Source organism: Periplaneta americana, chromosome 1 (assembly GCF_040183065.1).
Source record: "Periplaneta americana isolate PAMFEO1 chromosome 1, P.americana_PAMFEO1_priV1, whole genome shotgun sequence".
NCBI lineage: Eukaryota > Metazoa > Arthropoda > Insecta > Blattodea > Blattidae > Periplaneta > Periplaneta americana.
In genome coordinates, this window is record NC_091117.1 from 208544851 (window position 1) to 208561191 (window position 16341).

General features: G+C 35.3%; 1 protein-coding gene across 1 annotated transcript in view; it reads right to left on the reverse strand.

Annotated features, from left to right (window-relative positions):
* The window catches only part of sxc (O-linked N-acetylglucosamine (GlcNAc) transferase sxc), a 206924-nt gene extending 191299 nt beyond the window's left edge, over positions 1-15625 (reverse strand). The window contains exons 1-3 of the mRNA XM_069836573.1: positions 15159-15625; positions 8137-8287; positions 5235-5478 (exon numbers count right to left, since the gene is read on the reverse strand). Coding sequence (XP_069692674.1) covers positions 5235-5478; positions 8137-8287; positions 15159-15258 — 495 coding nt within the window. The 5' untranslated portion in view covers positions 15259-15625. The remainder of the gene's footprint in view (positions 1-5234; positions 5479-8136; positions 8288-15158) is intronic.
* Between the last annotated feature and the right edge of the window lie 716 nt (positions 15626-16341).

Here is a 16341-nt window from a genome sequence, read left to right on the forward strand (position 1 = left end):
TGTATCTTAAGAAATGCTTAAAAACAGACAATGATTGACATTGGAGCTATTTATGGTATTCCACATTCAAAGACCAAATGTCAAGGATGGAGCAAATAAAATTCGTGCTGAAGTTATCTCAAAATTAAAAGAATCAATGAAAAAAAATCGCCATTTGGTTTTAAAATTAATCATTTTTGTTCAATCTTATTTAGAATTTCCTCCTTGATTGATTTCTTTAACGTTCCAGCTGCTTGCTGACAACATAAAGTCCACTACAGTCCACTGTGGTCCATTCAGTTTCAGTTTTTCACGAGAAATGAGGGGTATTTTGATCAGAGTTCATTATAGATGCCTGTTGCTAGTAGCCAGAGTTGGGGTGCAGTCAATATATACTGCAGGGCTGTGTCTTCTGTGACTGGTACTGATGATTTTAATTTACTTCGTTTGTGGTTTATAGATGGACAGTATAAAAGAATGTGTTACAGATCTTCATCATGATTATTACACCAAAGACAAATAGGATTATCAGAAAAGTGAAATCGATGTAGGTACAACTGTGTGACTATGTGGCCTGTTCTGGCTCTTGTTAAAAATGTTTGAACATGTCTGGGCAAGTTTTTGTACATTTGCAAACCATTTGCTTTATTCTGTACGGACTGTAAAATTTTTCCTTTGTCAGAAGAAAGCCAATTGTTGATCCATAGGTTTGTAAAATGAGATACTGGATAGAAATATCACTTGAAGAGGTCTTGGTTGCAAATATGTTGCCTGTTTTGCAATGTTATCAACTGTCTCATTTCCAGGTATACTACAATGACTAGGTATCCATTGAAATGTTCTTTTGGAGTTTTTTTAGTTTACTTAGTTGTTTCCGAATTGAAATAATTCTATGTGCATATAGGTTTGGTACATATTTGATTATACAGTGAAACCTGTTCAAATCGGAACCTGAATAATCCGGAATCCTGTCTATTTCAGAACAATTTATTGGTCCCGACGAAATTTGTATGTACAGTATTATGTGTAATTTTTCCTAAATAAAACGGAAACTGTCCAACGTGGAAACGGAAACTGTCTGCTACTGTTCAAAACGGAAACAATATTTTGGACACACTATATTTTGTAACTATATTTTGAAACAGCGTGTAATTTCAAGGAATATACGAAATATGTAGGTCACTAAGATAAAAACAAGTTTTCTTTGCAAAATTTTAGAGGGTACGAGGGTGTGTTGGCCTGTCAGTCATAAATTTTATTACCCTGTTGACTAGGCAGACGAGTCCCTTCAAAGATTTTCAATGCTTCATACCCGTGTACTGTCGTAGCTAAATAGAGCGCAAGTGTAGTGATTTCCAGGTAAAAAAAAAGTTGTATAAAATGAGGCATTAACATTATGTGATGAAGTAAAAGTTATCGAGATAAAGGAAAATTAGAAACAAAGTCTATGTGAAATAATATTGAAGTTCAGTTGTGGAAAACTCAGGTGTGACACTTTAAAAATTAAAGATCATAATGAGTGAGTGGCTTGCGGCCGATATTGGTGACAAAAAAGGAACCAGAAAGCAACTGTTTATGTGGAAATAAATGAACTGTTGTGAGAGTGAGTTCTTCATAATCTTTCAAAGAACAAGCCAATTTCTGGATCTATTCTGTAAAGCAAGCTATTGAACTAGGAAAGAAATTAAATAAACCAGAATTCAAGGCTTCTAATAGATGGCTCCTAGTCCAATTAATTAATAATGTGCAGTGATATGCAGTACAGTATTAGAGTATAGTGTTAGATATTAAATAGAATGAGATTAGTAAACTTTAGTAATGTTTAATGACTAATGAGTGAGTTACGATAATATTTGCACAGAAAATGAGATTTTAATCAAGATGATTCATCAATGGAATAAGCGACAGAAAGCTGATTTAATGTGATTAGTGTTAAATGGAATATTTTGTACTTCTTGCAGTTTGCGGCATGCCATTTTGTTTTTCATGTATATGAATGACAAAATATTCCATTTTAATGTCACACCTGAGTAATACGGAAATCTGTCCACAACGGAAAAAAAATTAGGACCATGTCACTTCCGTTTTGAACAGGTTTCACTGTATTAAATATAGGCCCCCTTGGACTCGGTAAGTATGCAAATAGATTTTTCAGAAATTTGAGTAACACACTGAAGAGCAGCATCAATAGCTAGCAATTCAGTGCCGGGAATGGAGGAGGATGAACATGGTATGAAGTAACTTTCTTGATATTTTGGAATATAATACCCTGCTCCTGATGTCCCATCATTAGGGTTTAGAGATCCATCTGTATAAATTTGAAAATGATCCTTATATGTGCTGCAGACTAGTTCCATGGCAAGAAATTATTTCATGATGTTAATAATACGTATGCAAAGTTCACATGTAAGTTCAAGTGCAAGGTCAAGGTGCAATTAATGACTGATAGCAAAGTGATATAAACATTTCAAGGTTATCTAAGGAGTATTCAATTGAACATGCTGATTATCTATCAGAAGATTTTGAATTCTTAACAAAAACTGTGAATGACTGCATATTTCACATTTACTGCACTTATTATTAGAATTCAATAGAAGTCTTCTGAAATATGTCATCTACATATAAGTCAAATTTTGACTTACACCACTTTTGCTCTGAATGGCTCAAATAAATAATATACAAAATACAATTCCTACTTTCTCTTTGTTTTTTTCTCTCTCTCTCAATCTCTCTGTTCTTCGTATATACATTTACAGGCAAAATATATATTCATGTCATTTAAATTTGTATAATAACGACTGAATCATTAGCCTAGTTTATATGAGCCGTTCAGAGCAAAAGTGTGTTTTAAAATTATGCATAGTTACTAATATATGTGGAGAACCTTCATTTTCAAAATTAAAATTAAATATAATTAAGAAACAACATGGCACAGTCAAGGCTAAACCACGTAAACATGCTACTTTATGAAATATTAACTTTGATGACAAAGTACCTAAGTACATGATTTTGCTACATCAAAATGTGTGAATTGTCATTTTTTGTTTTGGAGATTTCCTTCACCATACAAAATGGCTTATTTACTTCAAACCTCAAAATCGGTGTTTGTGTAAATATCATCAACATCAAACATTGGGTATGGCATGGGAGGACCTCATTTTTCTTTTATTGACAGGGGTCCAAAAAAGGTGTTTATTCAGCTCTGGACCCAAGTTTACACTACAGAAAATATTTCTATCCAATTATTTCAATAATTTTGAAATAGTGAAGTATACCATATACATTCGAATTTGTAGTCTGTGGTGTCGTCATTACCATACTGGCAATTGGATTTGAGGTTCACAGATTTAAATCCATCCAATTAAGGATTTTCAAAGGCAATGAAGTCCTTATTGTAGCTTTTTTCAGAAGGAAAATAAAGTTCTGAGTCCTGTCCCAAAGAAACAGTACTATTTCTAGAATTAAGTCCCTTCATCATCATTCATGGTACCTACGTGTTTAAATAATCAGAAATGTAACTTAAAATTGAATCAAATAATTCAACTGGATTACATAGATACAATGATAAAATTCCATTCCACTTCTACTTCACAATTCAAGATTTTATCATCTTTAATATTCTCATTACATTAACAACATAATCATTAAAGTAGGCCTATTTTATATTCATTGTCATTTCTTTTTTCTGGATTTTATTCTCGCCAAGGCCATCAACATAAACTCAGCTACATTTCTTTAAAGACTACAATGTAGGCCTAGTTTAAAATATTGTAGAAAAGCTTATGAAACTCTCCCTGGTCAGTTCAGATTACAGGCTGCCCCTGCCTCTGAACCTTTATTTCAATGCTGTGTTCATATTAATATTCGATTAAGAGAACATCTCTTAGTAAAATCATGTTGCACAACAGGTTGGGTATGGGAGATAATGAATACACTTCACTACTCTTACAATTTATGAACAATTTATCCGCTATCATCCCTCTCGATGTAAACATGAATGACTAATGTCAGCAATCAATTCAATTGTACTGTTCATACATACAAACATTTACCAATCTTCCCATCTAATTAGTTTTATGCTGTGTCAAATATTTTACTAAAAAAATGGACACATCTAAGTTGTAACTATATGTTATCTGCACCATAATACATATCCTATCTAGCATCCTTACTACATTTCAAACTTACTTACTTACTTACTGGCTCATTGCCGCCCTCACATAAGCCCGCCATTGGTCCCTATCCTGAGCAAGATTAATCTATTCTCTATCATCATATCCCACCTCCCTCAAATCCATTTTAATATTATCTTCCCATCTACGTCTCAGCCTCCCTAAAGGTTTTTTCCCCTCCGGCTTCCCAACTAACACTCTATATGCATTTCTGGATTCGCCCATACGTGCTACATGCCCTGCCCATCTCAAACGTCTGGATTTAATGTTCCTAATTATGTCAGGTGAGAAATACAATGCATGCAGTTCTGTGTTGTGTAACTTTCTCCATTCTTCTGTAACTTCATCCCTCTTAGCCCCAAATATTTTCCTAAGCACCTTATTCTCAAACACCCTTAACCTATGTTCCTCTCTCAAAGTAAGAGTCCAAGTTTCACAACCATAAAGAACAACCGGTAATATAACTGTTTTACAAATTCTAACTTTCAGATTTTTTCACAGCAGACTGGATGATAAAAGCTTCTCAACCGAATAATAACAGCATTTCCCATATTTATTCTGCGTTTAATTTCCTCCCGAGTATCATTTATATTTGTTACTGCTGCTTCAAGATATTTGAACTTCTCCACCTCTTCAAAAGATAAATTTCCAATTTTTATATTTCCATTTCGTACAATATTCTCGTCACGAGACATAACCATATACTTTGTCTTTTCGGGATTTACTTCCAAACCTATCTCTTTACTTGCTTCCAGTAAAATTCCCGTGTTTTCCCTAATCATTTGTGGATTTTCTCCTAACATATTCACGTCATCAGCATAGACAAGCAGCTGATCTAACCCGTTCAATTCCAAGCCCTCTCTGTTATCCTGGACTTTCCTAATGGCATACTCTAGAGCAAAGTTAAAAAACACCTTTATAAAATTTAGAATCAAACAAATGAACATATTGAACAAAGGAAACCCGTAAAACACATTAATAACTTTTAGATTCCTCAGAAGAAGAAGAAGAAAAAAACATTTGTATTAATCAAATTTATCTGTTGGAGATTCATAAATAGCAAATATTTTTCAACTAACTTACTGGATTGTATTGCAGAGCTGTAACATAGGCCTGAACTGCCTGCTCCATGTCCCCTGCAGCCACCAAAGCAGCAGCCAGGTTGATGTAACCATCAATGAAATCTGGTTTCAGGCGTACGGCATGTCGATAATTCTCTAAAGCCTCTTGCAATTGTCCACGCTCCTTGTAAACGTTTCCAAGGTTGCTATATGCCTCTGCCAATAGAGGATTCTGCTTGATGGCCAAAGTGCTGAAGTGTGCTGACCTGAAGAAAATTTGTATAATATTAGTGTCGTGCAATGATCGAAAATGATAGGGGATATTAAGATACTACAAGCTTTGCCCTACTACATATGCATTCCAACAGTACGTGGAAGTGAAGCATGTAAACTAAAATAAGGCCTTATGTTTGGTTCATGTTTGCCGAGTCTCTGTAGAACCCTAGATCATATATGTAACAGATTGCTTATCCCTATGTTAAAATCGGCAGCACTCTGTAGAGAACTGCCCGGATTGCCACCCATCCGCCATAAATGAACACGAGATGGCAGTACAGTTGCTAATGCAATTCAAATGGGAGTTATAACGTGACTCCTTATGTAACAAGTAGATAGTAGCTAGTAAACCTGACAAAAGTTGTTACCGTCAAAGCTTATAGGGCCAAGCAATCTGGGCATATATCGTCGTGTGAATGCTAGAACTAGGTAACTCGAAATTCGCGTTTTTTAGTTACCTCTTTTAAAGCATAGCAAAAATCGCACAAAATGTAATGCAAGAACTTGGTAACTGAACGAACGATACCAGCGACATCTATTTTCCAATATAACAAATAGGTAAATGAAAATGACACATATTCCTTAGTGCAATAAATAAGTAAAGAGGCAATGCCACAAAATATGAAAAATCAAGTTACCTAGTTCTTGCATTCACACAATATGATCTAGGGTAGAACCAAAGCTTTCTTTGAGTTTGTTCAATCTTTTCCTTTCCTTACATATGTTCGGTGCCTTTCTCCTTAGTCCCTTCTCTCTCTGTGCCTTTGGGTGCTATCCATAGACATTTTGCTAGCCATCGCTACAAGCGTGCTAAACTAGCCCCGGCTATCGACTGGTTATTTGTACAGGATTCATATCATATCATATCGGTAACACTGATTTATGAATACGAAAAACGTTAGTTCGCTGATCATCCACCGGAAGCCCGTGCTAAGAATGTCTATGAATACGGCCCTTTATGTTTTAGCTGCATAAGGATATCAGGCACATTTCTTGTGAGCCGTGCTCGACATCGTAGCTGTTCATCTAGTACGTCACTTCGTCCGACAGAGCGCTCTCAGACGACATATTATAGATAGCACTACGAATCCCTTCATTTTCTTATCCAAATTATCCTATGGGCCGGTTGATTACATCAGATGAGGAGAGAGGGAAAGCGAGTTTACTGATTATATTTCACTTGAGTATTTACGGATTATATGAAACCTTGTTTGAAATCAATATATCTTGGGATTTAGCGCGGCATTAAGTTGTATCAGATTTGTAATCATTGGAGTAGGCAAATTTGGATTGTGATATTCTCATTTTTGGTTGTATGTGTTTGAGATATTGTGGTGGATCGTGTATGGAAATCACTCGCTGATGATACGTCTTGGGTTAAGTAATTGCGATTACGTGAAGTGATGTATTGTGATATATGAGGTTATATTGTATTGGGGGATTACGTGAGGAAATATAATTTGATATGTGAGGTTTTGATGTTCCAAGACGGTTTGGGTGATAGTGTAGTGTTTACGATCTCTTGGCTTACATCGTATTAGACGCTCTAATGAACTAGAACTGTATGGGACTCATTTATCTATTCTAGTATTTCCTACTCCATTTTGGTTATTATTGGTTTCCACGCCGGTATTCAGGAATCGAGTGCATTGACTTTCCGTTGCTATTCAAACAATCATTGGTATTTGAAATTATCATCGGTTACTTATCATATATCGTATCTCTCTCTCTCTCTTGGGCATTGTTTTATTGTAAAGTACAGAGATTGTTGTTAGTGCTATCTGCACAGTTTATGTCAGACATATGTGGAATCAGTAATTTATATAGTGATCAGTCATGTGACAGTTTGTACTGGGTAAATTCTTTGGGTTATACTGAGTTCATGTGTACGTTGAGTTTGGTTAATCAGATTTTATGTTATCTGTAATTGAATGGGCCATGTGTTATGAGTTAGTGTACTGACTGGGCGTTTATGTTGAGGTTTATATCTAGTTGGATATTGAGAGAATGTTTCAATGACTAAATGATTAATAGGTCAGTAATTGATTATTGAGAAATGGGCGTATTAGATTGTATTACGACCTATAAGTATCTTCACCCAGTGTAGTTAAAGTCTCCACGATTCAGTCATTGCTTTGGTAGTTATTCAGATTAACTTATGATATTTTCATTCACTTAATTTCGTACTTATATGTTATTTCATTCATCATTTATGTTATATTGTTATCCATTATTGTTAATTATATCTGTTATACAAATTCACACTATTTATTTCTAAAAGTCTTCCACTGCGCACATCTAATCATCCAATGTACCATCCACCTGGCAAATAACAGTCACTATAAGAAGTAGTAGAGGAGAGGATGATCGTACACCTCGCCACACCTTCACACTTGTGAAGTTATGCAAATTAATGAGTATAAGTAATTTTATTGTTATTAATATGACTAAAAATTTACAAAAATATACATATAAATAAATCAAAATATATATATATTAAAAAACGCATATGTTCACAGTACTGACTAGTATTGTGCAATGTGCTTCCAGAGACAAGATTGTTTACCGCATACCTATGACGACTTTAATATTAAATACAGGTACAAATAATGTTACTAATAAATTTTACAAGTTTCTTGCAAACTTACTTGTCGAGTCGGCGACACTGGAAGTGTATAGAGGAAAGCAGCAACAGTACTCCTGTATTGTTGGTCTCTTGACGCCATAACTGCATACAATGCCGCTCAGCATTTTCGTAGTCACCTGCCTGATATTCACGATGTGCCAGTTCCAAGAGTCCTGAGAATGAGGAAAAAGGATTGAACTATATTAATCATGCAGAGTGATGGATAAAGTTATACAGAACAAACCTGGTACTTCAATATTAATTTATGAATCTTTATGCATTACCATTCTATGATCAATCATGAAATTGAGGACCGTTTTTGCAAAACTTGCTAACTGAAAAAACTAAATTTTACAGGAGAGACAAAACACTGTAGTAAGCAAAATTTTTCTGTAACTCTCGCATAACAGAAAGCAAGTTTTGGAAAAACAATCATACTTTGACACACTACAACGAAGAGAAATAATCAAATTTTACCAAGACGCTTTTAACATCATGTAGAGGCCTGCCTTATGTTAATGAATCTATCAAAATCTCAATTTTGCAAATTTTGCAGTTAGCAAGTTTTGCAAAAACAGTCCTCAATCAAAATGAGTTTATACGTGTAAATGTCTAACAGCGAATTTTTTATGGACTACATATTGAACTTTTTTTATTTTCATGAAGGACAAGTACAACATAGCAGGCCTATTGAAATTTGCTGAAGTATCCTTAGTAAGAGGCACTGCTAGAGTTAATATATACGGTATATATATATATATATATATATATATATATATATATATATGATCTTTCAGAATTCAACTGAAGAAATTCACTTTGGATGTGGGCCAAATACTGAGATCTTGTTTACTTCAATACCTCTATTAGAAGTCTAAAATAATGATGTGTCAGAACAAACACGTATTTCTAGGTTTCTTGTTTCTGAGGGAGATTTGGTTTAACCACTGTGCACAGAAAGATGAAAGATTTTTGACAAGATAGGTTATTCTGTTTTGAAGATTTCATATGTCCTCTGTATAGTGATGTGATTGCCAAATTATACCATCCTGTTACAGGGAATTCTATTAGTTTTTTATGTAGGAAGTGTGATCTTCTAATTTTTTTTTTTTGTTTTGTTTCATTTTGTACTCATGAAGGAGGTATGCACTCCCAAGTGCTGGGTTAACACAGAAATTACTTCCCATTGTATTCAAGGACTTAAAGACAATACTTTGGAGACATTTCATTGTTTTCCACAGTGTTTGTTTACACTTATATGTATCATGCATTCCACTAGAGACAAATCTGACATCTGGTACAATATAAACCTGAATAAACAGTGCAACATTTACTTTAATCCTTTATTTCTATTTGATATTTATTCTTTAAGAATAAGGAAAATAAAATATGACGGAAGTTATAAACATTTCTATTCTTATCTGTAATTCACAAATGCAATTGTGTAACGAATGTGACAATAGTTTGAGACTCGGACATAAACAGTACACGCCTGGTAATAAATGGCTATCTAAACCGAATGGATTGACCAGCAGCGAATGGAAGGACGCTATTAAGATGACTGCCAATGTATGTCCAGTACGTGCTCTACCGGGTAGGTTTCAGAATGGAACCCACTGTCGACATTGTCGGAGTGAGAAAGAAATACTTGCTCACATTCTGGGAGCCTGTCCTCATGGATAACTACTGAGGAATAGTCGTCAACACAAGATTCGATCCCTCCTAGCATCGGCCCTACGAGGAAAAAACTACCAAGCAGAGGAGGAGGTCCATAGTTTGTCCACAAATGGATCTACAAGGCGCATTAACATCATTGCTATCCAACAAGATCAACAAGCGGATTCATAATTGATCCAACTGTAAGAATGGAAATGTACGAAAATCAACCTGCTGAGGTACATCAGGAAAAATGCGACATATACGACCCCACTATACCATATTATAAGGAGAAATATCATCTAACGTCGATCGAAGTTATTGGATTACTGATTGGGGCTAGAGGGACCATCACAAAAAGATTCGCGCATTTTTGTAAGCAGTTTGGTCTAAGACAAACTCTTGTCACTGAAGTATCTATGTCTGCAGTGAAGGGATCTATAAAAATCCTAAGAAACCATCTCTACAGCTATATAGATTGATCTTTTTGCTATGGCGATCTGCTCACTTAAGTTCGGTCTTGCAAATAGACGACTGTGATCACCCAATAGCTAATAGATACTAGGGAATTTTATGTTTCTTCTGGAATTAATGATGTTTTGTTTAGTCTTTTCCAATTATTTCTAATTGTGCTATTTCTTATTCTTTTTCTTCTCCATTGTTTTCTTTTTTTTTTCATTATAACAACAATTTTATGGTAAGCTTTGTCTTCTAGGCAGCCTTCACTTGGAGGAAGCTGAATAAAATTTATTCGAAATAAATAGAGAGGTATTATTTTTGCGAATACTGGATACTTATCGAATTATATGTATTAGTAATTCACACAAAGTTCAAGCACTGAACATTACACTTATCTCATTTTCATCAAGAATGAAACAAATTCAAGAATTTTGTAACAGGTAATGTGACGAATGTGACACATTTGAAGAGTAGGATTATTTTATGATCATAATTAAGTTTATAACAGACGAAGCTTATTTCTGTTCAAGTGGGCATGTGAATTCTCAGAATTCAAGGTATTGGGACCCTACAATTCTCATGTAGTGCATGAAACTCCTCTTCATGATCAGAAAGTCTGTGTTTGGTGTGCCATTACTGCACGTAGAATCATTAGCTCTATTTTCTTTCATGGTCCCGTTAACTCAGAACGATATGTGTCCTGGAGAATGAAATCAGATGAATGATATCTGAAATTTCAGAGGCAGAGATACGATGTTTCGGAAATTTTTAGCATGATGCAACGTTTGTATCGAGAACATTGAACATCATTTTCAACAGCTGGTTTGATGAAAAGTATGATCTACATCAGTTTTCAGTTCTTCAATAATTCATTCATTACGTAACTCTTAATTAATAATTTAGGCTACGTCTACCATAATGAAACCGAACATCCGCCTGCGCTGCTATAGCTTACTGGTGAGTTGAGCAATGCATTGCAGGCAATCTGTTCCCCGACATCCCATGCATAATGTGGTAACTTTCTGCTGCCTTTCCTTGTATTAATATGTTGTACGGCCTAGGCTAGTGGTAGAGTTTAGCACATACAACCAACATGTCTCTTAAATGACTGTTCTGTTGTTCAGTCAACTCTACGAAAACAGATTTGAACCTCATAAGTGACACTCATGAGGCAACTAAGCCAAAAGATAATGAGGTGGGACGGGTTAGGGTGGCCAGTTTCTTCCCCCTTCCATTGCATACATCACTGACTAGCAACATATTACATTAATGAGACTTCAGATGTACAGAAACAATTATTGTTCTTCCTCTGACACACATTGTCAAGTGAGATGTACTAAATGTACTTATCAGCCACAATTTCAATCAGAGAGTCTTAAACTAAGTAACTTAATTTCAATATTGGCCTATTCTCTCCTAAGCCATTATAAACAACAGCTCCCAAATGCCACAGTAAGACTAACTGAATTGCTGCAAGTTCTTAAAAGTCTTCTAATTAAACAGATTTTAAAATTGAAATAAAATTTACAAAATAAAGGTAATTCTCCAGAAAAGCTACACTAAAGGAGACAAAATGCTGCTTGTTAATTGGTTTTTGTAATATGTATAGTGATAAACATGTGGTTTTATTTAGCACCCACAGATACTTCCAACATAAAAATAGTCTGACAGGCCTACTTAGGCCTACCTGTGTATTCTTTATGCAATGTTTTAGCAACCCCCCCCCCCCTCCCTTCTCCTCTACTTGTTACAAATGAAACACTCGAGAGGTTCGAGATGCAATACTGGGGAACTGACCATTTCTCTGTAATTTGCCCTGAATCTTTATGTAACTTATCTTCATTACTATTTAAATGGGGGTTGCTACCCAAATCCCATCTTCACCTTCCCGTGGTGCAACCTGTTTTGAACGAACGAGGCTCTGGGGACCGAGTATCAGCGGTATAACTGAAATGTCATATGCAGAGGAAATGCTGCATAGGTGGAAACCCCACCAATTGCATCTCTCTGGGCTAGCAACCCTTTGAGCGTCATTTTCACATTGCTTTCAAGTCTCAACAGAAGCCTCGAATGACAAGGATGGATTATAACGATGACGACTCAGGCAAGAACAAGGACAAGACATGGAAAAAAGAAAATATTTTAAAATTTGGAACTTGGAATGTACAGGGCATTTCACACAAGGAAGATCAATTAGATGATATTTCAGCCAAGAAAAATATTTCAATAGCAGTAATTTCGGAAAATAAAAAGAAATTGAAAGGATCTAAAGAAACTGAAAACTACCTTCAGTTCTATTCTGGTGTTGACAGCAAGAGTAGGGCCAGAGCTGGAATCATGGTAATGATACATAAACGCTTCAGGCATGTTGTAGATCATTATTCTTACTGGAATGAACGAATGATTCAATTACGATTAAAATTGCAAAGAGGTTATCTTACAGTTATTGGCATCTATGCTCCAGGAGAAGGGAAAGAGGAAGAAAATGACGAATTTTATACTAACTTTCCCTGTACCAAGTAAAATCTGTTTGAATAATAAAATAATAGAAAGAGTAAATACCTTTACTTATCTTGGCTATACACTATCACCTTATGATAACGTAGATATTGCTGAAAAAATATGTAAATATAACAAAACCATGGGGATCATTAATAAAATCATGAAACCTTCACTAGTACAAAGGCACACAAGAATAGGCCTGTATAAAACCTTAGCGCAGCCAGTATTAAGCTATGGTAGAAGCGTGGACTGTGAAGAATAAAGATGTCAGTAGAATAACAGCAAGTGAGATGAGGTTTATGAGAGCAACAGCTGGATATACTCGCTGGGATCATAAAAAAAATGAGGACATAATGCAAGAACTTCAAATAGAACCCATTATGCAGTTCATCAGCAAATATCAACTTCAGTGGAAGGGTCATCTCGAACGAATGAATCGATGCAGAATTCCAAAAGCACTGCTTCATTACCATCCGTATGGCAAAAGATCTCTAGGCCGTCCAAAGAAGAGATGGACTGAAAATTCTAGTTTGAGACAGTAACAGGCCACTTGGCCTAATACTTGTTAGGAAGACGACGACGACGACTATTTAAATGGTCAATCTTCAAGGCAGTTTCATGTAATGTGTGCGCATGTGTGAATGTGATGTTATCGGGGCATCTGTTACTCTAAGACAGTAAAAAAATACTTGCTCGGTAGTTCCAATCTCTTGAAGACTTAGGCTTTTCTTTGGTTTATTTTCTAGATTGTGATGTTACCCTGTATACCCGTCTCTATCCAGAATACAGGGTCCATGAAAAATTCATAGAACAACTAAATTTCTGACATGCACGTTCTGCACAAGTATCTTCATAAATACAGCCCCTCCCTCCACCAAATATCAGAGCGTTCCAAAATAAAAAGCTATTCTGATACGACATATTTGCGTCACTTTAGTGGAACTGGGTGTATTAGTTAAATGGAGAAAATTAATAACGTGTGTATCAGATGAGTGCGGAACAATGTTCGGTAATTCTATAGAATAACTATACCGCAGGAGGCATCATTTTATTTTTAACAATTATGTACTTAATAATATTATAGAGTACTGAGCACATGATTTTACTCTCTGGCTCCCAATACTTCCCACTAAATAATCTGTAACTACCTAATCACCTGTTGTACGTAGGGCCAATCTTCGATATCTCCCAACACCATACATGGGACTGAAGTCTGATTTGCGTTTCGTTATGGGTTAGATGGGTTAAATAATGCAATAGGCCTAGGTATATGACAAGGCTAGTGGGTTAGTTAAGGGGATATTTAAGTGACATGAGTCCGAGAAATGTGAAAAGTTTCAATGTTTTAAGTACGAGTGTAGTGTGGGGAAATAGGCCTATCCAAGTTTCACTCGTACGTAGTAATGGATGTATCGTCGCAGTATTGTTCATATCAGAGGTCATGAACGAAAAAGTCATCATTTAGGCCTAAATGTAAAACACGACTGTTAATTAGGCCTATGTCTAAATACGACCTCCTTCGATAATCTCTATCTCCACTGGCACTAAAAATGCTGTCTTGTTGGTGCGGTCCAGGCCCCCAAACATCCACTGTCCAGAAATTTGCATCTGGACCTCTCGAGAAAATTTGCATAGCTCTACTTAAATTAGCTACATGTCTCATTAGCAGATACATCCTTTCATTATTACGTACAACAGGTGAAAAGGTTTAGGTTATTCTGTGGAAACTATTGGGTGTCGGAAAGTAAAACCATGTGCTTGCTACGCTATTCGGTGCCCGCTATAGTCTACTATTCGTACTACGCAACTAGTACAAACTTCTAAAACAAGATTGGAAATTCTGAACTTGCTAACTTTCCAAGGATGTCATTCTTTCCTTCGTTTCTGTGCACATCTCTAAATTCGGACCAAATTTCAGTATACGGTTGCCTCACTGTCAACAATTTATCGTAATACACTAAAATTACAGATTTAATTATCTGTGTTTGTCGAATGCACATCATGCACAACGTTAGAATTTTGGGAAAGGAAGGTACCGGTAATTGTGTTCTAAATTTATCCCAGACTTCATAGTTTATAGTTAACCATGTAGGCCTATCTGCAGTGTACGAGTAATAGCGGTTTTCTTCACGTCGAAGTGCAACATGTTAGAATATACAAGTAATATACCATTATAGATGTACGTGTGTCTTCACACATTTAGTCCTAATTTTAATATGTATGGCAATGTTTCTTACTTCGCTACGTTCCTGAAGACATGGGCCTATTTGTAACGAATATCACTGATGGATAATTCGTCAAGATCAGAATCAGGGAAACACAATCGGAAGCTGGACAAATGAAAATACCATTGCCTACTGAAGTAGGCCTATATGTTCATATACATTTTATAATAAAGGCTTTCCATAATATATTTTTCTTACTCACCGACTGTTGAAAGCTGCTGAATATCATTCATTTTGAGAATGACATTGGCTCCAGTGATCTGCTGATGCTGGGCTTGCTGCTGCACTTGCTGAGCCTGCATCGAAGAAGCCCACGACTCCAGTTTGGTTACAAAAGAACTTATTAACAGAAAATTAACTTATCACAGCTAATTTCACTATTTAAATTACACTTTCTTGTTCACAAATCATTCCACGTTGAAAAAGAACAATCAAGATGGATGCGATTTTTGGGGCTTATTAGCGACGTTAGCGATTAAAATAGATGGCGTACTTCTTCTTCATTAATCTGATTGCTTAGATATTAAAGAAATAATTCACTGAATTAAATTTCTAAAACCCATTTAATGTTGATAATTAGTAAAAGTATTGTATTTCTGCTGCAAATTACTGAAATTTTATTGACTGTAGAATACATAAACCGTAATACATACTCACTACACTTTTCTAACGTAAGATGACGCTAGTACACACAATGCAGAGAGACATCTAACGATCAAATATAAAATGAGTACATATTAAATTGCTTTCACAAGTTCGTGAGCCGCGAAATTTGAATCTGTAAATAATCAATTATTAATTATATTATAGAAATACTAGATACATGTATAACTGTAATATAATGTATCGCTAGTTAGTCTGATTACCTGATTGGATTTTTCCGAGGTTTTTCCCAACCATAAGGCAAATGACAGGTAATCTGTCGGTGAATCCTTGGGCTCATCTCACTACATCTCGCCAAAAAATTGTAAATGTAATCTTGTAAAATTTTGACTTCTTACACATCTTAAAGCTTCATTGCTAATATAAGATCTATGGAATACGATAAATGAAATGAAATGAAATAATTGCTTTAGTGCCAGCCACATTTATATAGAATGTGCTAGAAATGCCAAGCACAATTTCCTAAAATTGCAGTTATATATAAAGAAAAAAACACTGTACTCAACAGTCATAACAACTTTGATGATAAAGTTGTTAAATTTGTTCTTGTGTAGGATGATCCGTACGAACAAATTCGTATACACTTTTCATTTTTTCACTTCACAGTTATTACAAAGTTCTTGTTTCAGATGCTAAATTTTTTCAACATTTAAATTTAAAATTTGTCATTATTTTGCACATGCCAAACCTGAGTTTTGGAAATACCTACAGGCAGGGTGCGA